The 25,089-nt window shown below is 45.8% G+C and overlaps 1 protein-coding gene across 1 annotated transcript in view; it reads right to left on the bottom strand.

The window, feature by feature from the left end:
* The window catches only part of CLCN4 (chloride voltage-gated channel 4), a 186,897-nt gene extending 163,152 nt beyond the window's left edge, over positions 1 to 23,745 (bottom strand). Inside the window, exons 1-4 of the mRNA XM_063955548.1 lie at positions 23,652 to 23,745; positions 20,101 to 20,255; positions 9,482 to 9,594; positions 8,865 to 9,016 (exon numbers count right to left, since the gene is read on the bottom strand). Of these exons, the coding sequence (XP_063811618.1) occupies positions 8,865 to 9,016; positions 9,482 to 9,524 (195 nt within the window). The 5' untranslated portion in view covers positions 9,525 to 9,594; positions 20,101 to 20,255; positions 23,652 to 23,745. The remainder of the gene's footprint in view (positions 1 to 8,864; positions 9,017 to 9,481; positions 9,595 to 20,100; positions 20,256 to 23,651) is intronic.
* Positions 23,746 to 25,089: the final 1,344 nt, after the last annotated feature.

The following is a 25,089-nucleotide window of genomic DNA, read 5'->3' as shown; positions in this document are numbered from 1 at the left end:
CTGGAGCTTAGGAGGAGTACTCAGAGAGTGCAGAATTTTGCTGATAGTAGTTAGTTAGTTATACTAGTGACTGACCAGTGAGACCACCAGTGCAGTTTTATTATTATATAATATAATCCGTTCTCTGCCTGAAAAAAACGATACACAGTGACTCAGTCACATACCATATCTGTGCTCAGCCCAGTGTGCTGCATCATCTATGTATAATATCTGACTGTGCTCACACAGCTTAATTGTGGGGGAGACTGGGGAGCAGTTATAGGTTATAGCAGGAGCCAGGAGTACATATTAAACAGTGCACACTTTTGCTGCCAGAGTGCCACTGCCAGTGTGACTGACCAGTGACCTGACCACACTGACCACCAGTATATTGTGATTGTCTGCCTGAAAAAGTTAAACACTCGTCGTGTGACTTGTGTGGTGTTTTTTTATTCTATAAAAAACTCATTCTGCTGACAGACAGTGTCCAGCAGGTCCGTCATTATATAATATATACCTGTCCGGCTGCAGTAGTGATATATATATATTTTTTATATCATTATTTATCATCCAGTCTATACTAGCAGCAGACACAGTACGGTAGTTCACGGCTGTAGCTACCTCTGTGTCGGCACTCGGCAGTCCATCCATAATTGTATACCACCTACCAGTGGTTTTTTTTTTCTTTCTTCTTTATACATACTACATCTCATTATCATCCAGTCTATATTAGCAGCAGACACAGTACAGTACGGTAGTCCACGGCTGTAGCTACCTCTGTGTCGGCACTCGGCAGTCCATCCATAATTGTATACCACCTACCCGTGGTTTTTTTTTCTTTCTTCTTTATACATACTACATCTCATTATCATCCAGTCTATATTAGCAGCAGACACAGTACGGTAGTCCACGGCTGTAGCTACCTCTGTGTCGGCACTCGGCAGTCCATCCATAATTGTAATACCACCTACCCGTGGTTTTTTTTTTCTTTCTTCTTTATACATACTACATCTCATTATCAACCAGTCTATATTAGCAGCAGACACAGTACGGTAGTCCACGGCTGTAGCTACCTCTGTGTCGGCACTCGGCAGTCCATCCATAATTCTATACCACCTACCCGTGGTTTTTTTTTTCTTTCTTCTTTATACATACTACATCTCATTATCAACCAGTCTATATTAGCAGCAGACACAGTACGGTAGTCCACGGCTGTAGCTACCTCTGTGTCGGCACTCGGCAGTCCATCCATAATTGTATACCACCTACCCGTGGTTTTTTTTTTCTTTCTTCTTTATACATACTACATCTCATTATCATCCAGTCTATATTAGCAGCAGACACAGTACGGTAGTCCACGGCTGTAGCTACCTCTGTGTCGGCACTCGGCAGTCCATCCATAATTGTATACTAGTATCCATCCATCTCCATTGTTTACCTGAGGTGCCTTTTAGTTGTGCCTATTAAAATATGGAGAACAAAAATGTTGAGGTTCCAAAATTAGGGAAAGATCAAGATCCACTTCCACCTCGTGCTGAAGCTGCTGCCACTAGTCATGGCCGAGACGATGAAATGCCAGCAACGTCGTCTGCCAAGGCCGATGCCCAATGTCATAGTACAGAGCATGTCAAATCCAAAACACCAAATATCAGTAAAAAAAGGACTCCAAAACCTAAAATAAAATTGTCGGAGGAGAAGCGTAAACTTGCCAATATGCCATTTACCACACGGAGTGGCAAGGAACGGCTGAGGCCCTGGCCTATGTTCATGGCTAGTGGTTCAGCTTCACATGAGGATGGAAGCACTCAGCCTCTCGCTAGAAAAATGAAAAGACTCAAGCTGGCAAAAGCAGTAGCACCGCAAAGAACTGTGCGTTCTTCGAAATCCCAAATCCACAAGGAGAGTCCAATTGTGTCGGTTGCGATGCCTGACCTTCCCAACACTGGACGTGAAGAGCATGCGCCTTCCACCATTTGCACGCCCCCTGCAAGTGCTGGAAGGAGCACCCGCAGTCCAGTTCCTGATAGTCAGATTGAAGATGTCAGTGTTGAAGTACACCAGGATGAGGAGGATATGGGTGTTGCTGGCGCTGGGGAGGAAATTGACCAGGAGGATTCTGATGGTGAGGTGGTTTGTTTAAGTCAGGCACCCGGGGAGACACCTGTTGTCCGTGGGAGGAATAGGGCCGTTGACATGCCTGGTGAAAATACCAAAAAAATCAGCTCTTTGGTGTGGAAGTATTTCAACAGAAATGCGGACAACAGGTGTCAAGCCGTGTGTTGCCTTTGTCAAGCTGTAATAAGTAGGGGTAAGGACGTTAACCACCTCGGAACATCCTCCCTTATACGTCACCTGCAGCGCATTCATAATAAGTCAGTGACAAGTTCAAAAACTTTGGGCGACAGCGGAAGCAGTCCACTGACCAGTAAATCCCTTCCTCTTGTAACCAAGCTCACGCAAACCACCCCACCAACTCCCTCAGTGTCAATTTCCTCCTTCCCCAGGAATGCCAATAGTCCTGCAGGCCATGTCACTGGCAATTCTGATGATTCCTCTCCTGCCTGGGATTCCTCCGATGCATCCTTGCGTGTAACGCCTACTGCTGCTGGCGCTGCTGTTGTTGCTGCTGGGAGTCGATGGTCATCCCAGAGGGGAAGTCGTAAGCCCACTTGTACTACTTCCAGTAAGCAATTGACTGTTCAACAGTCCTTTGCGAGGAAGATGAAATATCACAGCAGTCATCCTGCTGCAAAGCGGATAACTGAGGCCTTGACAACTATGTTGGTGTTAGACGTGCGTCCGGTATCCGCCGTTAGTTCACAGGGAACTACACAATTTATTGAGGCAGTGTGCCCCCGTTACCAAATACCATCTAGGTTCCACTTCTCTAGGCAGGCAATACCGAGAATGTACACGGACGTCAGAAAAAGACTCACCAGTGTCCTAAAAAATGCAGCTGTACCCAATGTCCACTTAACCACGGACATGTGGACAAGTGGAGCAGGGCAGGGTCAGGACTATATGACTGTGACAGCCCACTGGGTAGATGTATGGACTCCCGCCGCAAGAACAGCAGCGGCGGCACCAGTAGCAGCATCTTGCAAACGCCAACTCTTTCCTAGGCAGGCTACGCTTTGTATCACCGCTTTCCAGAATACGCACACAGCTGAAAACCTCTTACGGCAACTGAGGAAGATCATCGCGGAATGGCTTACCCCAATTGGACTCTCCTGTGGATTTGTGGCATCGGACAACGCCAGCAATATTGTGTGTGCATTAAATATGGGCAAATTCCAGCACGTCCCATGTTTTGCACATACCTTGAATTTGGTGGTGCAGAATTTTTTTAAAAACGACAGGGGCGTGCAAGAGATGCTGTCGGTGGCCAGAAGAATTGCGGGACACTTTCGGCGTACAGGCACCACGTACAGAAGACTGGAGCACCACCAAAAACTACTGAACCTGCCCTGCCATCATCTGAAGCAAGAAGTGGTAACGAGGTGGAATTCAACCCTCTATATGCTTCAGAGGTTGGAGGAGCAGCAAAAGGCCATTCAAGCCTATACAATTGAGCACGATATAGGAGGTGGAATGCACCTGTCTCAAGCGCAGTGGAGAATGATTTCAACGTTGTGCAAGGTTCTGATGCCCTTTGAACTTGCCACACGTGAAGTCAGTTCAGACACTGCCAGCCTGAGTCAGGTCATTCCCCTCATCAGGCTTTTGCAGAAGAAGCTGGAGACATTGAAGGAGGAGCTAACACGGAGCGATTCCGCTAGGCATGTGGGACTTGTGGATGGAGCCCTTAATTCGCTTAACAAGGATTCAAGGGTGGTCAATCTGTTGAAATCAGAGCACTACATTTTGGCCATCGTGCTCGATCCTAGATTTAAAGCCTACCTTGGATCTCTCTTTCCGGCAGACACAAGTCTGCTGGGGTTGAAAGACCTGCTGGTGAGAAAATTGTCAAGTCAAGCGGAACGCGACCTGTCAACATCTCCTCCTTCACATTCTCCCGCAACTGGGGGTGCGAGGAAAAGGCTCAGAATTCCGAGCCCACCCGCTGGCGGTGATGCAGGGCAGTCTGGAGCGACTGCTGATGCTGACATCTGGTCCGGACTGAAGGACCTGACAACGATTACGGACATGTCGTCTACTGTCACTGCATATGATTCTCTCAACATTGAAAGAATGGTGGAGGATTATATGAGTGACCGCATCCAAGTAGGCACGTCACACAGTCCGTACTTATACTGGCAGGAAAAAGAGGCAATTTGGAGGCCCTTGCACAAACTGGCTTTATTCTACCTAAGTTGCCCTCCCACAAGTGTGTACTCCGAAAGAGTGTTTAGTGCCGCCGCTCACCTTGTCAGCAATCGGCGTACGAGGTTACATCCAGAAAATGTGGAGAAGATGATGTTCATTAAAATGAATTATAATCAATTCCTCCGCGGAGACATTGACCAGCAGCAATTGCCTCCACAAAGTACACAGGGAGCTGAGATGGTGGATTCCAGTGGGGACGAATTGATAATCTGTGAGGAGGGGGATGTACACGGTGATATATCGGAGGATGATGATGAGGTGGACATCTTGCCTCTGTAGAGCCAGTTTGTGCAAGGAGAGATTAATTGCTTCTTTTTTGGTGGGGGTCCAAACCAACCCGTCATATCAGTCACAGTCGTGTGGCAGACCCTGTCACTGAAATGATGGGTTGGTTAAAGTGTGCATGTCCTGTTTATACAACATAAGGGTGGGTGGGAGGGCCCAAGGACAATTCCATCTTGCACCTCTTTTTTCTTTAATTTTTCTTTGCGTCATGTGCTGTTTGGGGAGTGTTTTTTGGAAGGGCCATCCTGCGTGACACTGCAGTGCCACTCCTAGATGGGCCCGGTGTTTGTGTCGGCCACTAGGGTCGCTTATCTTGCTCACACAGCTACCTCATTGCGCCTCTTTTTTTCTTTGCGTCATGTGCTGTTTGGGGAGGGTTTTTTGGAAGGGACATCCTGCGTGACACTGCAGTGCCACTCCTAGATGGGCCCGGTGTTTGTGTCGGCCACTAGGGTCGCTTATCTTACTCACACAGCTACCTCATTGCGCCTCTTTTTTTCTTTGCGTCATGTGCTGTTTGGGGAGGGTTTTTTGGAAGGGACATCCTGCGTGACACTGCAGTGCCACTCCTAGATGGGCCCGGTGTTTGTGTCGGCCACTAGGGTCGCTTATCTTACTCACACAGCTACCTCATTGCGCCTCTTTTTTTCTTTGCGTCATGTGCTGTTTGGGGAGGGTTTTTTGGAAGGGACATCCTGCGTGACACTGCAGTGCCACTCCTAGATGGGCCCGGTGTTTGTGTCGGCCACTAGGGTCGCTTATCTTACTCACACAGCTACCTCATTGCGCCTCTTTTTTTCTTTGCGTCATGTGCTGTTTGGGGAGGGTTTTTTGGAAGGGACATCCTGCGTGACACTGCAGTGCCACTCCTAGATGGGCCCGGTGTTTGTGTCGGCCACTAGGGTCGCTTATCTTACTCACACAGCTACCTCATTGCGCCTCTTTTTTTCTTTGCGTCATGTGCTGTTTGGGGAGGGTTTTTTGGAAGGGACATCCTGCGTGACACTGCAGTGCCACTCCTACATGGGCCCGGTGTTTGTGTCGGCCACTAGGGTCGCTTATCTTACTCACACAGCTACCTCATTGCGCCTCTTTTTTTCTTTGCGTCATGTGCTGTTTGAGGAGGGTTTTTTGGAAGGGACATCCTGCGTGACACTGCAGTGCCACTCCTAGATGGGCCCGGTGTTTGTGTCGGCCACTAGGGTCGCTTATCTTACTCACACAGCTACCTCATTGCGCCTCTTTTTTTCTTTGCGTCATGTGCTGTTTGGGGAGGTTTTTTTGGAAGGGACATCCTGCGTGACACTGCAGTGCCACTCCTAGATGGGCCAGGTGTTTGTGTCGGCCACTAGGGTCGCTTAGCTTAGTCATCCAGCGACCTCGGTGCAAATTTTAGGACTAAAAATAATATTGTGAGGTGTGAGGTATTCAGAATAGACTGAAAATGAGTGGAAATGATGGTTTTTGAGGTTAATAATACTTTGGGATCAAAATGACCCCCAAATTCTATGATTTAAGCTGTTTTTTAGGTTTTTTGGAAAAAAACACCCGAATCCAAAACACACCCGAATCCGACAAAAAAAATTCGGTTAGGTTTTGCCAAAACGCGGTCGAACCCAAAACACGGCCGCGGAACCGAACCCAAAACCAAAACACAAAACCCGAAAAATTTCCGGCGCTCATCTCTATTTTAATGTCCAGTGTAAAGATTCACTAGTTTTAGTGGCTGATACAACATCTGTGTTTGTTTTGTATAGATGGGATAAGTAAGGGGGAACAAAAACAAGGAACAAAAATATAGTGCTATGAATTGTTTGAGGAAGGGGGACCCCAAATCAGGGTCTTGCTTAGGGCCCCATGAGGTCTAAATCCACCTCTGGATGCCACCGATCTTAGAGGTTTCATTTGCAAGGCATGATTGACACTTTAAAAAAATGCCAGAGATCGGGTGACATCCCACACTGCCGGCAAACTCGGACCCTATTCAATATATGCCCCACAGTGTCGGACTGGGGCATGAGGGGTGTACCGGGGGAATGCAGTGGTAGGGGCCCATGTTTAGAGGTGTGGCCAGCTGCCACAGAGGTTTTGCTAACCATTAGCAAGTGCATGGTCTGGGCCCCTTGATATAGTCAGTATTACAATTAACAGAGAGAACGCTTCCAATGGGAAACCTCTTCTGCTTTTATTATAGCAGCCCTATTCGGCTTATAGTTGCTGCAACTTATGCAGCCCTTAGCTGATGCTGTTGATTTCTGCGCAAGGCTTGATTGTGTGGGGTTTTTCCCCCATTCTTTTTTCGCACATGTGCATTAAATAGGGTGAGGGGATGCAAGTAGGAACCAAACTGCTTAGGAACCAAGGGTGAACCCACTTTGTTGAGCGGATTTTTTCAGTACACATCCAGGATTATTAAAACATTTTTAGAAACCAATCTTAGGGGGTTATTCAGTACAGATTGCAGATAAGTAGGATCTGCTATCCTTTCTTTTGCATGCTGGGGGTCGCCCATCGCAGAACAGGGCCGCCAAGCATTCAGAATGGCCTGCCCTGTGGCTATGGACGACTGGAAAAATGGCCGATGTGCTACTTACCAGAGATTGTAGAAATATGCTGCCACCGGTGGGGGACTCTGGGGAGGTGAGCATTTATAAAAAATGGGTGCAGGGTGTGCGGTGTGGGCCCCCCTGGACCACAGGGGCCCGGATGCACCGCACACACTGCACCCATTATAGAAACGCCACTGGTTTAGCCAATTTATGCGCCTAAACCCTGTGCTTTTGGGCGCGACAAGCTTGAAAAGCTGGAACAATTGCATATCGCCCTGTCAGTTTAGACGGGTTTTCGAGTGCAAGAGGATGAGCAAAAACAATTCAATACCCCCCCCAACCGCGGCCCCAAAGTCTGGTTTGGCACCACCTATCCTATAAATTATGGTATTTAGAAAGAGCACATTTTACTCATATAGTGATAGCAGTCTGAGTGGACTCCTCATTAACCATGGCTCTCTACTTAAAAATGTCGGGAAAATCCTGGGTAAACCAAACTCTAGCGACTATAACCTTGGCAACAGTGGTATGGCATAAGAAGTTTATATAGAACCCTATTGTGGGTATCCTTGATGTCATGGCCAAATAGGTACATCTTAGAGTCTAAGGTGGAGGAAGGATCAGTCAGCCTAATATCAGATCAGACACGGTTCCAAAAAACAAAAACTTCAGGGCATTCCCATAGCTATTCAAAGGAGTTAATATCATAGTGTGCGGTAATTATATCAGCTTGTTCCAAACTTTGGATACCTCTTTTTAATGTGGACTCACTTTAACTTTATGTGCAGCTAAACCATCTGTCTCTGCAGACATTGGAGAGCAATTATTGCTTTATTTATCTGTTGATCATAGATGAACTATATTGCAATAAATTCAGTGATCCTATGGGTGTTTTTAAAAAGGTTTTAAATGTGTTTTGCTCAAATTTCTTATCTTTAGCTAAGGTTTGCATGGTGGTGTTTTTGTTATCTTTGCTTGTTTCCTAAATATTCATTAATATTCATTGAAGTACCTAGTCCTGCTTCCTTGTATATAATTATGCCAAAAATATGTCTAGGGTCGGTTTGCACGTATACAGTACTTTAAGTACTCTGGATGAGGGAATCAGAAGTCATTATACAGACAACTGAAGTGCCTAGCACACTTAAGATTAGTTTTCCATTACAATTTGTTATGATGGGATGTTGCTTGTAATGTTTGCAAACACTTTGCACCTCATTCAGAGTTGAACGCAGCCGCTGCGTGCCACCTTCAGAGGAGGGTGTGGAAGCATGGTGATTGACAAGTGACGGGCGTCAGGTGGTGGCAACGTGGCTTTGGGGGGGGGGGGGGGATCGGGAAACGCAGGCGTGTCATGACCGTTTTCGGTGCCGGCCGATGATGTCGCCTGTGGTTCCTGCGATTGCAACCTTTATTCTATGAAATTGCATTGCGGGGCAGCACCACACATGCTGGGTGGCCTTGCTCTGTGGTGGGTGGCCCCCAGTATGTGACCAACTCTGAATAGCTCTCTTTCTCCATCTCTAGTCATAGTGCTGTACACTCAGTCCATGGTGCCTCCTAACGTCATGATAAAACAAAGGACATGCAATGCTAATCACAATGGCATAGATTTGGGGTACTCACTAGAGGTACAGAACCATGTACTAACATCTGTCACATGGATTTCTGTTGCTGAGGAAGTAATACAGAATGCATATGCAGAATACACAATGGACTTCTTACCTTTCTATGTCTGTCAGTATCCCGTGACTTCTCCCTTAACCAGTCAATGGTGTGGAAATCCTCATATGTCCCAACATCTGGAACAGGCTCATCAAGGAAATCCATAAGGTTGCTGGAACCATTTATCTCTCCTGTATTAACCATGTTGGCCTCTAAAATGAAAGATGCTTTACATTATTAAAAAGCCTCAGATAAACAATGCAACTTCCAGGTTGTATTGTGCTTTCAGTGTATATTATTTTTTGTTGTTGTATATACATCTTTTGATGTATAATTAGTGACATACACTCCAGCTTATAAACATGTTATTGACTCAGTGAAATGTTAGGTAGAAGGAAAAACAAATGTTATCTTGGAATTGATGGGTAAAAGTCCTAGGGCTCAGTCACATGACACTGCAGCTCTCCAATTCTTTCATATGAAGTACGCAAACCTTGTACCTGAGCACTAGTCAGGACCTAAGTAGGTCACTTAAGAATAAAATAATAATAATAACTGCAACATAACATATGTCCAAAAAATAGCATAATTCAAACAGCAGCCCTGACATGTAGAGGGCAACCTGCAGTATCCTTACAGATCTGTGAGCAGCACTTTGGGCAGAAAACTACACCTACCATCATGCACTGCTTGCATTGCAGCAGCAGCATTAAACTGCATCTGGAAGACCCTTGTGAGATCACCCCAATGTTCTCTGAATGAACTATCTAGGCTGTGAGCACTGCAAGCACTGAAAATAAGAGAAAGAAAGATGAAGAAAAAGGGCGGTGACTCAAAATGGAATTATTCAGAATTCAACACAAATAATCATGTCTGTCAATAAATGCAAATACCTGTAAAGCTTGTTCTTATTTATAAATAAAAACAGACTATTGATGAAATAAGTACCCCCCTCTCCACGCACGCGTGTGCCTGCATGATTGATTGATTGATTGATTGATTGATTGCATGCATGCGCACATAGGGGGTAATTCCAAGTTGATCGCAGCAGGAATTTTGTTAGCAGTTGGGAAAAACCATGTGCACTGCAGGGGAGGCAGATATAACATGTGCAGAAAGAGTTAGATTTGGGTGGGTAATTTTGTTTCTGTGCAGGGTAAGTACTGTCTGCTTTATTTTTACACTGCAATTTAGATTTCAGTTTGTAAACACCTCACCCAAATCTAACTCTTTCTGCACATGTTACATCTGCCCACCCTGCAGTGCACATGGTTTTGACCAACTGCTAACAAATTTTTTGCTGCGATCAGGTCTGAATTAGGCCCCATGTCGCATGCAGGTCCATGAAGCGACAGATTGACAGGCAGCGGCGTTGAGGGAGTGAGCAGGGGGCCTGCATTCCTAGAAACAGGAGTGTGTCGTCCCATTTTTTTGGAGGAGAGTACAGGGTCTGTATGTTGCCATGCAGACTTCTGGCCTCGCAGCCCCCGCTTTCGTCGGTGAGCTGGAGTTTAGTCAGATGGCCCTCTGCGTGGAACCGATGGTCACAATGTTGGATCCCAAGAAGAGTGGAAAAGTGAGCCAGTGGAGCTGTTACCCATAGCCACCAATCAGTGTTGAGGTAACATTTATAATGTGCATTCTCTAAAATTATACACAGCAGCTGATTGGTTTCCATAGACAACCTCTCAACTGGCTCACTTATCTACATATTTCACTGCTTCATGAACAGACCCCCTTAGTTTCATTTGTCAAACACTGTCCCCTTTTTTTAATTTTTTTTAAAAATGTCGTATGTGGCGGTGACATACATATTTAAATAAAGATGGCAATATAACGCTCCTGCACACCCACCTGTGGACTGTAGTTGTCACTGATCACAGCTGTACAGCTAAACGCTGTTTATTCACAACTGACGCACTGTAACTTCCACAGGATAGTGCTGTCACTATGTCTAGACCAGGCATTCCCAACTGCGGTCCTCAAGGCACACCAACAGTGCAGGTTTTAGTGATATCCAGGCTTCAGCACGGATGGTTAAATCAAAATAACTGAGGTACTAATTAAGTCACCTGTGTTCAAGCCTGGATATCACTAAAAATAAGAATTTACTTACCGATAATTCTATTTCTCGTAGTCCGTAGTGGATGCTGGGGACTCCGTAAGGACCATGGGGAATAGCGGCTCCGCAGGAGACTGGGCACATCTAAAGAAAGCTTTAGGACTATCTGGTGTGCACTGGCTCCTCCCCCTATGACCCTCCTCCAAGCCTCAGTTAGGATACTGTGCCCGGACGAGCGTACACAATAAGGAAGGATCTTGAATCCCGGGTAAGACTCATACCAGCCACACCAATCACACCGTACAACTTGTGATCTGAACCCAGTTAACAGCATAATAACAGAGGAGCCTCTAGAAAAGATGGCTCACTACAGCAATAACCCGATTTTTTGGTAACAATAACTATGTACCAGTATTGCAGACAATCCGCACTTGGGATGGGCGCCCAGCATCCACTACGGACTACGAGAAATAGAATTATCGGTAAGTAAATTCTTATTTTCTCTAACGTCCTAAGTGGATGCTGGGGACTCCTTAAGGACCATGGGGATTATACCAAAGCTCCCAAACGGGCGGGAGAGTGCGGATGACTCTGCAGCACCAAATGAGAGAACTCCAGGTCCTCCTCAGCCAGGGTATCAATTTTGTAGAATTTTACAAACGTATTTGCTCCTGACCAAGTAGCTGCTCGGCAAAGTTGTAAAGCCGAGACCCCTCGGGCAGCCGGCCAAGATGAGCCCACCTTCCTTGTGGAGTGGGCATTTACAGATTTTTGGCTGTGGCAGACATGCCACAGAATGTGCAAGCTGAATTGTACTACAAATCCAACGAGCAATAGTCTGCTTAGAAGCAGGAGCACCCAGCTTGTTGGGTGCATACAGGATAAACAGCGAGTCAGTTTTCCTGACTCCAGCCATCCTGGAAACATATATTTTCAGGGCCCTGACAACGTCTAGCAACTTGGAGTCCTCCAAGTCCCTAGTAGCCGCAGGCACCACAATAGGTTGGTTCAGGTGAAACGCTGAAACCACCTTAGGGAGAAACTGAGGACGAGTCCTCAATTCCGCCCTGTCCGAATGGAAAATCAGATAAGGGCTTTTACAGGATAAAGCCGCCAATTCTGACACGCGCATGGCCCAGGCCAGGGCCAACAGCATGACCACTTTCCATGTGAGATATTTTAACTCCACAGATTTAAGTGGTTCAAACCAATGTGACTTTTGGAACCCAAAAACTACATTGAGATCCCAAAGTGCCACTGGAGGCACAAAAGGGGGCTGTATATGCAGTACCCCTTTTACAAACGTCTGAACTTCAGGGACTGAAGCTAGTTCTTTTTGGAAGAAAATGACAGGGCCGAAATTTGAACCTTAATGGACCCCAATTTCAGGCCCATAGACACTCCTGTTTGCAGGAAATGTAGGAATCGACCCAGTTGAATTTCCTCCGTCGGGCCTTACTGGCCTCGCACCACGCAACATATTTTCGCCAAATGCGGTGATAATGTTTTGCGGTTACATCCTTCCTGGCTTTGATCAGGATAGGGATGACTTCATCCGGAATGCCTTTTTTCCTTCAGGATCCGGCGTTCAACCGCCATGCCATCAAACGCAGCCACGGTAAGTCTTGGAACAGACAGGGTCCTTGCTGGAGCAGGTCCCTTCTTAGAGGTAGAGGCCACGGATCCTCCGTGAGCATCTCTTGAAGTTCCGGTTACCAAGTCCTTCTTGGCCAATCCGGAGCCACGAATATAGTGCTTACTCCTCTCCATCTTATCAATCTCAGTACCTTGGGTATGAGAGGCAGAGGAGGGAACACATACACTGACTGGTACACCCACGGTGTTACCAGAGCGTCTACAGCTATTGCCTGAGGGTCCCTTGACCTGGCGCAATACCTGTCGAGTTTTTCCCAACGGTTTATAATCATGTGGAAGACTTCTGGGTGAAGTCCCCACTCTCCCGGGTGGAGGTCGTGCTGAGGAAGTCTGCTTCCCAGTTGTCCACTCCCGGAATGAATACTGTTGACAGTGCTATCACATGATTTTCCGCCCAGCGAAGAATCCTTGCAGCTTCTGCCATTGTCCTCCTGCTTCTTGTGCCACCCTGTCTGTTTACGTGGGTGACTGCCGTGATGTTGTCCGACTGGATCAACACCGGCTGACCTTGAAGCAGAGGTCTTGCTAAGCTTAGAGCATTGTAAATGGCCCTTAGCTTCAGGATATTTATGTGAAGTGATGTCTCCAGGCTTGACCATAAGCCCTGGATATTCCTTCCCTGTGTGACTGCTCCCCAGCCTCGCAGGCTGGCATCCGTGGTCACCAGGACCCAGTCCTGAATCCCGAATCTGCGGCCCTCTAGAAGATGAGCACTCTGCAACCACCACAGCAGGGACACCCTTGTCCTTGGTGACAGGGTTATCCGCTGATGCATCTGAAGATGCGACCCGGACCATTTGTCCTGCAGGTCCCACTGGAAAGTTCTTGCGTGGAATCTGCCGAATGGGATTGCTTCGTAGGAAGCCACCATTTTACCCAGAACCCTTGTGCATTGATGCACTGAGACTTGGCTCGGTATTAGGAGGTTCCTGACTAGCTCGGATAACTCCCTGGCTTTCTCCTCCGGGAGAAACACCTTTTTCTGGACTGTGTCCAGGATCATCCCTAGGAACAGAAGACAAGTCGTCGGAACCAGCTGCGATTTTGGAATATTGAGAATCCAATCGTGCTGCCGCAACACTACCTGAGATAGTGCTACACCGACCTCCAACTGTTCCCTGGATCTTACCCTTATCAGGGAATCGTCCAAGTAAGGGATAACTAAAAATTCCCTTCCTTCGAAGGAATATCATCATTTCGTCCATTACCTTGGTAAAGACCCGGGGTGCCGTGGACCATCCATACGGCAGCGTCTGAACTGATAGTGACAATTCTGTACCATAAACCTGAGGTACCCTTGATGAGAAGGGTAAATTTTGACATGAAGGTAAGCATCCTTGATGTCCCGAGACATCATGTAGTCCCCTTCTTCCAGGTTCGCAATCACTGCTCTGAGTGACTCAATCTTGAATTTGAACCTCTGTATGTAAGTGTTCAAAGATTTTAGATTTAGAATCGGTCTCACCGAGCCGTCCGGCTTCGGTACCACAATAGTGTGGAATAATACCCCGTTCCCTGTTGCAGGAGGGGTACCTTGATTATCACCTGCTGGGAATACAGCTTGTGAATGGCTTCCAAAACTGTCTCCCTGTCAGAAGGAGACATCGGTAAAGCCGACTTTAGGAAACGGCGAGGGGGAGACGTCTCGAATTCTAATTTGTACCCCTGAGATATCACCTGAAGGATCCAGGGGTCTACTTGCGAGTGAGCCCACTGCGCGCTGAAATTCATTGAGACGGGCCCCCCACCGTGCCTGATTCTGCTTGTAAAGCCCCAGCGTCATACTGAGGGCTTGGCAGAGGCGGGAGAGGGTTTCTGTTCCTGGGAACTGGCTGATTTCTGCAGCCTTTTTCCTCTCCCTCTGTCACGGGGCAGAAATGAGGAACCTTTTTGCCCGCTTGTCCACGAAAAGACTGCGCCTGATAATACGGCGTCTTCTCATGTTGAGAGGCGACCTGGGGTACAAACGTGGAATTCCCAGCTGTTGCCGTGGCCACCAGGTCTGAAAGACCGACCCCAAATAACTCCTCCCTTTAATAAGGCAATACTTTCAAATGCCGTTTGGAATACGCATCACCTGACCACTGACGTGTCCATAACCTTCTACTGGTAGAAATGGACAACGTACTTAGACTTGATGCCAGTCGGCAAATATTCCGCTGTGCATCACGCATATATAGAAATTCATCTTTTAAATGCTCTATAGGCAAAAATATACTGTCCCTATCTAGGGTATCAATATTTTTAGTCAGGGAATCCGACCACGCCAACCCAGCACTGCACATCCAGGCTGAGGCGATTGCTGGTCGCAGTATAACACCAGTATGTGTGTAAATACATTTTAGGATACCCTCCTGCTTTCTATCAGCAGGATCCTTAAGGGCGGCCATCTCAGGAGAGGGTAGAGCCCTTACAAGCGTGTGAGCGCTTTATCCACCCTAGGGGGTGTTTCCCAACGCACCCTAACCTCTGGCGGGAAAGGATATAATGCCAATAACATTTTAGAAATTATCAGTTGTTATCGGGGGAAAACCACGCATCATCACACACCTCATTTAATTTCTCAGATTCAGGAAAACTACAGGTAGTTTTTCCTCACCGAACATAATACCCCTTTTTGGTGGTACTCGTATTATCAGAAATGTGTAAAACATTTTTCATTGCCTCAATCATGTAACGTGTGGCCCTACTGGAAGTCACATTTGTCTCTTCACCGTCGACACTGGAGTCAGTATCCGTGTCGGCGTCTATATCTGCCATCTGAGGTAACGGGTGCTTTAGAGCCCCTGACAGCCTATGAGACGTCTGGACAGGCCCAAGCTGAGTAGCCGGCTGTCTCATGTCAACCACTGTCTTTTATACAGAGCTGACACTGTCACGTAATTCCTTCCAACAGTTCATCCACTCAGGTGTCGACCCCCTAGGGGGTGACATCACTATTACAGGCAATCTGCTCCGTCTCCACATCATTTTTCTCCTCATACATGTCGACACAAACGTACCGACATACAGCACACACACAGGGAATGCTCTGATAGAGGACAGGACCCCACTAGCCCTTTGGGGAGACAGAGGGAGAGTTTGCCAGCACACACCAGAGCGCTATATATATACAGGGATAACCTTATATAAGTATTTTTCCCCTTATTGCTGCTGTATCTTTAATACTGCGCGTAATTAGTGCCCCCCCTCTCTTTTTTAACCCTTTCTGTAGTGTAGTGACTGCAGGGGAGAGACAGGGAGCTTCCCTCCAACGGAGCTGTGAGGGAAAATGGCGCCAGTGTGCTGAGGAGATAGGCTCCGCCCCCTTATCGGCGGCCTTATCTCCCGTTTTTCTATGTATTCTGGCAGGGGTTAAATGCATCCATATAGCCCAGGAGCTATATGTGATGCATTTTTTGCCATCCAAGGTGTTTTTTATTGCGTCTCAGGGCGCCCCCCCCCCAGCGCCCTGCACCCTCAGTGACCGGAGTGTGAAGTGTGCTGAGAGCAATGGCGCACAGCTGCAGTGCTGTGCGCTACCTTGTTGAAGACAGGACGTCTTCTGCCGCCGATTTTCCGGACCTCTTCTGCCTTCTGGCTCTGTAAGGGGGCCGGCGGCGCGGCTCTGGGACCCATCCAGGCTGGGCCTGTGATCGTCCCTCCGGAGCTAATGTCCAGTAGCCTAAGAAGCCCAATCCACTCTGCACGCAGGTGAGTTCGCTTCTTCTCCCCTTAGTCCCTCGATGCAGTGAGCCTGTTGCCAGCAGGTCTCACTGAAAATAAAAAACCTAAACTAAAACTTTCACTAAGAAGCTCAGGAGAGCCCCTAGTGTGCACCCTTCTCGTTCGGGCACAAAGATCTAACTGAGGCTTGGAGGAGGGTCATAGGGGGAGGAGCCCGTGCACACCAGATAGTCCTAAAGCTTTCTTTAGATGTGCCCAGTCTCCTGCGGAGCCGCTATTCCCCATGGTCCTTACGGAGTCCCCAGCATCCACTTAGGACGTTAGAGAAACCAGGACTGTTAGTGTGCCTTGAGGACAGAGGTTGAGAAACACTGGTCTAGACTCTAGACACTGTAGTTGGGAACTTGGGACCCAGAAATTTTAACTATACCATATATTTGTCAAACAAGGTACATCAACATCAAATTACCAATACCCATTGCGGGTTAATTAAAATAGCTTCTGTAAGTGATATTTCTGTAAAAATTAGCAAAGGAAAGAAAAATTTTAGGAATCTCAAACAGGTCTCAGCAGAGTGATATTTTTAATGTTGTGTGATAAATCCCCTGTAGAATGAAGATAGTTTAATACTATAAAATATATATATATATTTTTTTTTGCAAAGAAACAAATCATTTAAATCTAGCCTTTGCTTTCATACAGCCATGCAATTAACCATCCCAACAAAGGCTAGAGCAACAGTGACATCTTCAGGTGTAAACTAGGAACTACCAGACATGCCCAAAAAGAAACACAATAGGGTAAAGTACTTTACAAAATCAATCACATGATTTGGGGGGTCATTCCGACCCGTTCACACGCAGCGGTTCTTCGCTGCGGTGTGACCGGGTCAGAAATGCGCATGCGCGGCGGTTGCTTTGCGCACGCGCGGGGTTGCCTGGCGACGATCGACGCCGGGCAACAACGACGCCAACACCAAATGTGATCGCAGGGGAGATACTCACCGTTTCCAGCCGTTTTCGGGGAATGGTAAGAGAAATGCAGGCGTGTCCAGGAGAACAGAGGGCGGATGTTTGACGTCACAGCCGGGACCTTCATCGCTGAATACGTCGCACTGGGTAAGTAGGTATAGGGCTGGTCTTGTTTTGAGTGAAACTTTTTTAGCATAGCAGAGCTGCACAAGCGAACGCAGCCCTGCTATGCTAAAATACACTCCCCCATAGGCGGAGATTAGTTGATTGCAGCAGCAGCAAAAAGTTGCTTGGTGCGATCAACTCGGAATGACCCCCTTGGTTCCTTACAATTTAACATGCAAAGTTAACTTATAATTAATTGTAAACATCCATAAATGTATATTTTGATGTTATGGGGCTGCTCATCCACTTTAGCTTTTTTAGCCTGTGACTATATGTTAATGCTAGTATCATCCCATCCTGGAGGGGAGCAGGGGGGGGGGGGAGGGATGTATGTTGTTGCTTTCTGGCGATGTATGTTGTTGCTTTCTGGCATGTGCGATTTGTGACGATTTTGCGGCTTTCACATAGGAAGTCGCTTCAGATTTTACTTTGGATGTGCTATAATTTGCAGTGAATGCCTCACAAGTCGCATGCCTACACAAAGCTAATCACGCCTCAATTTGCTCCACAAGTCGCAGTAATGCGACAAAATCCTTATTCAATCAGCTGGTGCAGGACACATGAAATAGGTGCCTGGATGCAGGCTACAGCAAACCCTGAGAGTTGAAAGTGTGTGCTGCAGGTAACTTTGTGGGCTTTCATTAGCATTCTGATTAGGGGGATATCCAATTAGCCGCTGCCAATTACCGTGGCTAATTGTCTCGCTTGGGGCTATTCTATCAGCCCCCATAAGCTGGCGAGAGCCACCGCTCATCAGGGATTTTGTTTCACCTACCTTAGGCAGGCGAAACCAAATTCTCGGAAACAGCCCTGTTTTCATTCGAAAAGCTGTATCTACCGAAAACACACAGGTTTCACTGAACCTGTGCATTTTCCTGAGAAAATTTATTTTTTTACAGGTGACCGAACTATAAAAAAGTATTGGTGAAACATTGGGAAAAATTGCGAAAAACTGCCTGATGTTTCTTCTCGGGTAATTGGATAACCCCCTTAGGGGTCTACATGTCAAAGGCTGGGTTTGAAAAATGTCAGTTAGGAGCTGGTTGGCTGGTACTTTATCTCCGTCGACTTTATCTCCACCCAAGGCTTAGTAAATAGACCCCTCTTAATTATAATGCTTTGTACCTGTTGCTTATTAGAAGTGGTACATATGATTTTTTAAGTTTTTATTTTTAATAAATTTGCAAAAGTCTAAAAAAAACTTTTAACATTGTCATTACGAGGTATCGTGTGTAGAATTTTGAGGGGAAAAATGAATTTATTCCATTCTTCAATAAGGCTGTAACATAACAAAATGTGGAAAAAGTGAAGCGCTGTGAATACTTTCCGGATGCACTGTATACCACGTCTCTTGGCAAACCAATCAGCTCTTTTGGATTTCAGTATAATCTGTACGCGTATGATACCCAAATCTACCTACCCAGATTTGTCACCATCTGTATTGGGCCATGTCACTGAGTGCCTTTCTGCCATTTCCTCTTGGATGACATCTCGCCACCTCAATCTTAATTATTTCTAAAACGGAATTAACTGTATTTCCACTGCCCAATAGTAGTTACCAACCTGATATCTCTATCACTGTTGAGAACTCAACAACCAATCCTACCCCACAAGCTCGCTGCCTTGGTGTCATCCTTGACTCTGAACTGTCTATTGTTCCCCTTATTCAATCTGTCTCAAAATCATGTTACATGCTCCTAAAAAATATATCCAAAATACGACCATAGTGTACATACCGTACCGTAAACCAGTCATTACAAAATACATATTAGAATATATACAGTGTACTTAGCAGGGACGTATAACAAGAGGACGGGGGGAGTCTCTGGCCGGGCCCACATTTTTCTAACCAGCAGCACAGTAGACTCTGAGCACTAGGGCAACTAGAAACCCTAGCGCTGTGCCAGTGTAGTGCGCATGTGCAGGTGATTTTCCTGCTGCACATGCGCAAAATGCCAGAACTGCAGAGGCAGCCATTTTCCCAGGGATTTGTGCAGCGCTGCTGCTGGAGACGCGGGACTCTGGATGTATTTAAGAAATGGGTGCAGGGTGTGCAGTGTGGGCCCCCATGGACACTTTGCACCCATTATAGATACGCCACTGGTACTTAGGGCCTAAACCTGATAGTTTGTGTACATCTCTGATGGTGGGACACCTACGCAAGACCCATTCTGCACATGTCCAGGCACGCAGTATACCCTGAGCCGCAGCCCAATTGACAGGCAGCAACTGTTTGGAGACGGGGAGTGAGCAGAGCTAGGCAGTGATTCTGAAAACGAGGAGTGCCAAGGCCAGGGTATGTGTCTTATGAGGGGTGTAGTACGAATGGCCGGCACTCTGGATCCTGGCACCCAGCATACCGGTGCCGGGATCCCAACCGTCTGAATGCCGGAAGCGGGGCGAGCGCAAAAGAGCCCCTTGCGGGCTCGCTGCGCTCAACACGCTGTGGGCATGGTGGCACGCGCTATTTATTCTCCCTCCAGGGGTGTCGTGGACACCCCAAGAGGGAGATTAGGTGTTGGCATACCGGTGGTCAGGATCCCAACAGCCGGTATATCGAGTGCCCCCCCTTATGAGCAGCACTTGGATCTGTGATGCCGGAAGGAAGCATCTTTTTCCCTCAGGTGCCTCCCGCTGCATTGGTATATTTTCACATTGCTGCTGCATCTCCAAAATCGGGCCTTTGGATCTCTATGATCCAATATACATAATCTACTATAAACTTTGTACTGTACCTGAATGTAAACAATCACACTAAATGTAACCAAACCCTTACCTCCTTTGTTGCTAAGCTTTGTTGATAGTGTCTCTTTCTTTAGTGTATTAACAATACAAAGCCACCATTCTGGCGGAGGTGAGGAAGACACAGTTATAATCCAGGCTCAGCGAGCTGCAGAATCCGTGGAAACAAAGCTCACATTTAAGAGTTATCTAAAAATAAGGCAAGATAAAGTTATATTACGGTTCAAACACATACACAATAATCTGCTATTGTAACTTGTGCATAAAATAACGCAACATTGTTACATTTCTATAACTTCATTGCTGCATGCTAACACACATATATATATATAGTGGAATAAGACATTATAGAAAAAATTACACCAATATGAACAATATTATGTACTGTTACTTGGATGCATTAAAGTATAAAAGTAACTTTCTGCAAAGTGTACAGTTCTTTTCTATATACTGAATTTTGTTTCCTTGTGGTCTATTTCTAAAATGAATTATGCCCTTGTCACCGGCTTTTTAGCATGAGACATCCCTTATCCTTATCTGTACATTGATGAAACAGCAGAGACATCTGCCTGATCTCCGCTGTGTCTGGAAGTGCCGGCCGCATAGCTTACAGTGAGGGACTGTGCACTTTTGCAGATTATACACATGATGAAGATTGTGTAGGCTGCAACAGGCTAAAGGGGGGTACTCACGGAGCGATATTCTAAGCAATCTGACTAGATTGCTTAGAATATCAGCATGATCGCTCCGTGTGTAGCCCCCTCAGCGATAGCGTTGCACAGCCCCGCACATCGCTATCGCTGCTGCTAGATTGGCCTGCATGCAGGCCAATCTAGCGGGTCGCTCACTTCACCCGCTGGGTAAAGTGAGTGGCCCCCCCGTCTCCCCCCGCACGCTCAGCACAGATCGCGCTGTGCTGAGCGGCAGGAGAGATGTGTGCTGAGCGGTTCGCTCAGCACACATCTCTCCTTAATCGGCCCGTGGGTACTGGGCTTATGAGCTACATTTTGCATAATTACTGCAGCTGGCAGAGGGTTCCTCCGGAACGCTCCTTGGCAATGGGCAATGCACATGCTTGGTCAGCGGGACCGCGCATGCGCAGGAGTCTCGCTTCCACTCTCAGCAGATCGCAGGGATGGACTCCTTTCTAAACTCTGGTCCCTGTGGTTGCTCCTTATTAAATTCTGCCAGTATAATTGCATATTGCACTGCGATTGTGGGTGCTAATATCATGCCCAGATCACAACACAAATACAATTATTGCTAAATGGGTCTCATTCCTCACCTTTATAGCGGTCCCCCTGCTTCTTGGTAAATACAGCTTAATTGCAACAGCTCTCTGTTTTGACAGTCAGATCAAGGGGCCCTAATTCAGAGTTTCACAGACATGCGGGGGGACGCTCAGCACAGGGCTAGTTTGCCCCGCATGTCAGGCCCTACACCCCACCCCTCCGCACAGGTACAAAAACATTGCACAGCGGCACAGTATCCCACAGATGTCAAGCAGCCACCACAACCCGCCCCCCCCCCAATGGTCCAGACATGACTCTCTATTGTCTGGACCGGGCCATGCCAACGGCGTTGTAACACCATTGGCACGCTCCCTCCTGCCCCTGTCTGTCAATCAGGCAGAGGCGATCGCAACCATCTTAGTACAAACTTTTGTCATATTAAGACCTTGATGCAAAACTTGCTGTACAGGTTCTTTGTTGTTTACCATTTCTGCTATCAATCGGATGCGGTCAATTCGAACTATGTTCTAAAAAAAAATCTCATTTTCATTTGTTTTGAAGTGCAAGGCCTTCCGGGAAATTCATCATCTTCGACATCTCACAAGCATTGCTAAATTTTATGTGCCACTCAAACACACGTACATGTTACATACAATCTGCCCTGAAAGCCTTGGTTAGCGTACGGAAAGATTCGGTGGCCGTTTTGTACAATTTAACTAAACATTTTAAGGTAACATGTTGCTCTACTTTTGAACTAAGCATTTTTATGATGCATGGGAAAAACAAAACTTCTTCGAACGCTGTGTGACAGCAAACTATCTGTGCGAGAGGGGTGAAACTTGCAAAACCTGCCCGAGTATGGATTCGCAGGCGCACCCAGCGTTTTTGCCACCACTCCCCCATTAACGCCCACAAACGGTGCCAGACTGTCAATCACTCTGCATAAAGATAAACGCTGCAAGTGGCATCGTTATTAGACTTTGGTGCATGCGCTTAATTGCAAAACCATCGGCATAACATGCATCATCTCTGCTTCTATAGGCAGCATAATGAATGTTTACTGAATAGAATGTTGTCTAGAAGCTAAAAGTGTCTGTCTGCTATAAGTCTATTATTTTGGGGATTTGTAGCTCGACTTTGCGTTTGAATTGTGTTCGATTTTCAATTTGAATGTTAGTAAATCAGGGGATCCTATGTTCATCTATGTTAAAGTACAGATGTTTTTCCTATATTTGATTTTGAGTGGGATTTGGTTTCATATTCGATTTTACATTCGATTTTGACTTAAGTAAATCACCAAATGCAAAATTGAATGCAAATCGAAAGCAAAATCACCAAAATCAAACATTAGCAAATATACCCAGAACAGTGAGAGAAAGGGCTATTTGCATGCCATGTTCAGGGGTACAGTGTCTGTTTCATGTAGTGGAACTAATGCCTCAAATTTTTAAGACTAAATATTTTTGTGTGTCTGAAAACAAAATGCAGAAATGCTCTTGTGTGTTATATGCTCATATGATTCAAGATAGTATAAAATATATAAAAATGATGTGGCATATACAATATTGCATATATTACACACATGCACAATGTACTATTTGAAACATTGGACCTCTAAAACAGGATGGCCTGTGTAATGTGAGATAACCATTTTATAGAAGGCTCAAAAAAGGAACCTGAGGACTGTGATTTGCTTGGGAATGATTAATAGTGAATATGTTCTACGTACAGTACAGCAGCATACATATATTCATTTATTCTCAGCTGTGGGCAAATATAGTACATGTGTGATCTCTGCTTACACAGACATTAAAGGCCACGTTCTCTGTATGTTACAGTAAGATGTGGCATGAAATATATTGAATTATCAATGTATCTATATCTATCTATATATGTGTATGTATGTATATATTATTATGTAACTTTGTATGTAAACAGCACTAAACACGTAGTATGGCTAATCTCTACCTACGTACATGTAATATTCTTACATTCTGCAGTATATTCACAACAAAACTGACAGTCATACTGCATTGTCTGAACATGCTGTGAGATGTCTAATCCCAGATTACAGAGGTCTATTTACATATATCATAGGCGTGCATCTACCCTGCATTTTCTCTACATTCTAATTATTCGTACAATGAATTATGTATGCAGTCTAAGATTTTATAACAAAAAGCCTTTATCTCCACACTTGGACAAAAGGCCTTCTCGGCTCCATATGGTAGCAATTCTGTAGAGATGTCAGCTCAGCTGCCTCTAGAAATGCAGGATATTGATAGCTGGTTCAGTATTTCCTTGTTAGCTAAGCAATGGGTTTTTATGCAAGATGCAGTCACACTGCGCTTACCTGCAATGCAACATCCCTCAACTCAGGCCCATAGATACACACAGCATCACTCTTCCAGGTTGTAAAGCTACTGATACAATGATGTCACACAGAGGAAGTAGAAGTCATGTGATTTAAATCTCCTTTTTCAGAAAGCAACCTGCCTCCATCCGTCAAGGACTGATTTAAAGGAACAATGACCTATTCTCATGGGAATATCAATGTGTGCACTTGTTCCTTTTTACGTGCTGTCAGATTACGTTACTATGGGCTGGCGTGAAATAAAATACCAGCAAGGCTTTGCATACAAAAAGACAGATTAGCGTTTTAAATTCTTTTGCCAAGGAACATATTTATTCACAAGCATTCAAACCACAATTCAGGTATTTTTGATTTGCATATAATAAATATCTGAAGCCTATTACTGGCAGAGAGAATTAAGCTTTGTTATGGCGCAATCTTGTTTGCATAGGAAAAAGAGAAAAGTAGTAGGTGGCGCAGCACACAAAAGTTTAATAACCAATGAAAATCAAATATCTTATTTATTAAAAAGCATATATATGTCAATTAGAATCAGGGCCGTTTGTAGACAATTTGGCTCCCAGTACAAACAGTAAAAAATGTGCCACCCTCATAGACATTCTAAATATGAAATATTTGCGGGTGCCGAAGGCGCGTGTCCAAAAAAAGGCGTGGCCTTACTGCAGAGGGTGTGACCTCATTGCAATGGGCATGGCCCTGCAGGAAAAGACTAACTTACACATTATGCCACACACCATAAAGCCCCATATAACATTAAGTGCCCCGCACAATAGTGCCCCTTATGACACAGAATGGTATTAAATACACATTTATTACTACATGAAAAGATAGTTTACAAGTTAAAAAACACAGTTCTTACTCCATAAAAAGGTTATTTATGAAATTTAAAAAAGAAAAGAAAAGGAATTCCTTATAAACTAATACAAGTCTCAATAGAGATGCCCTTAGTGGAACTGATTGCTTATGACCGGAGTTGGTGTATCGCCATCAGCATAAATACAGGTTTGCTAGCACATGGACAGTCACTGAATATGTCCAGAAATCACAATATGTATCAAGGATTCATCCACTTAGATGTAATTACCAGTTCCATGTTCCAATTTGAAGACTCCAATGATGTGAGGTTCGTGTGGCAACGGCAACCGACAATGGAGTCCTGGTCCACAGCGAGGGAACAGTTAGGTGGAAGAGTCCTAAATGTTGAGGATAGGCAGTGCTGGCGCTGGTCAGTAGTATCCACTTAAAGGGTATTGGTACTGACGCGTTTCGCTGCTCCAGGCAGCTTTATCAAAGGTGGTTAGGTGTTGAGACTGATCCCCTTTTTATAGGGGAAGTGGTGTCAAGAGTGGAGATAGCTGGTTCAAAATTATAAAACAATTAAGTTTATAGTACATCAATTTCCATATATTACATCCAT

Source organism: Pseudophryne corroboree, chromosome 2 (genome assembly GCF_028390025.1).
Source record: "Pseudophryne corroboree isolate aPseCor3 chromosome 2, aPseCor3.hap2, whole genome shotgun sequence".
NCBI lineage: Eukaryota > Metazoa > Chordata > Amphibia > Anura > Myobatrachidae > Pseudophryne > Pseudophryne corroboree.
The sequence above is the reverse complement of the archived record's forward strand: the minus strand, read 5'-3'. Positions and strand labels throughout refer to the sequence as shown.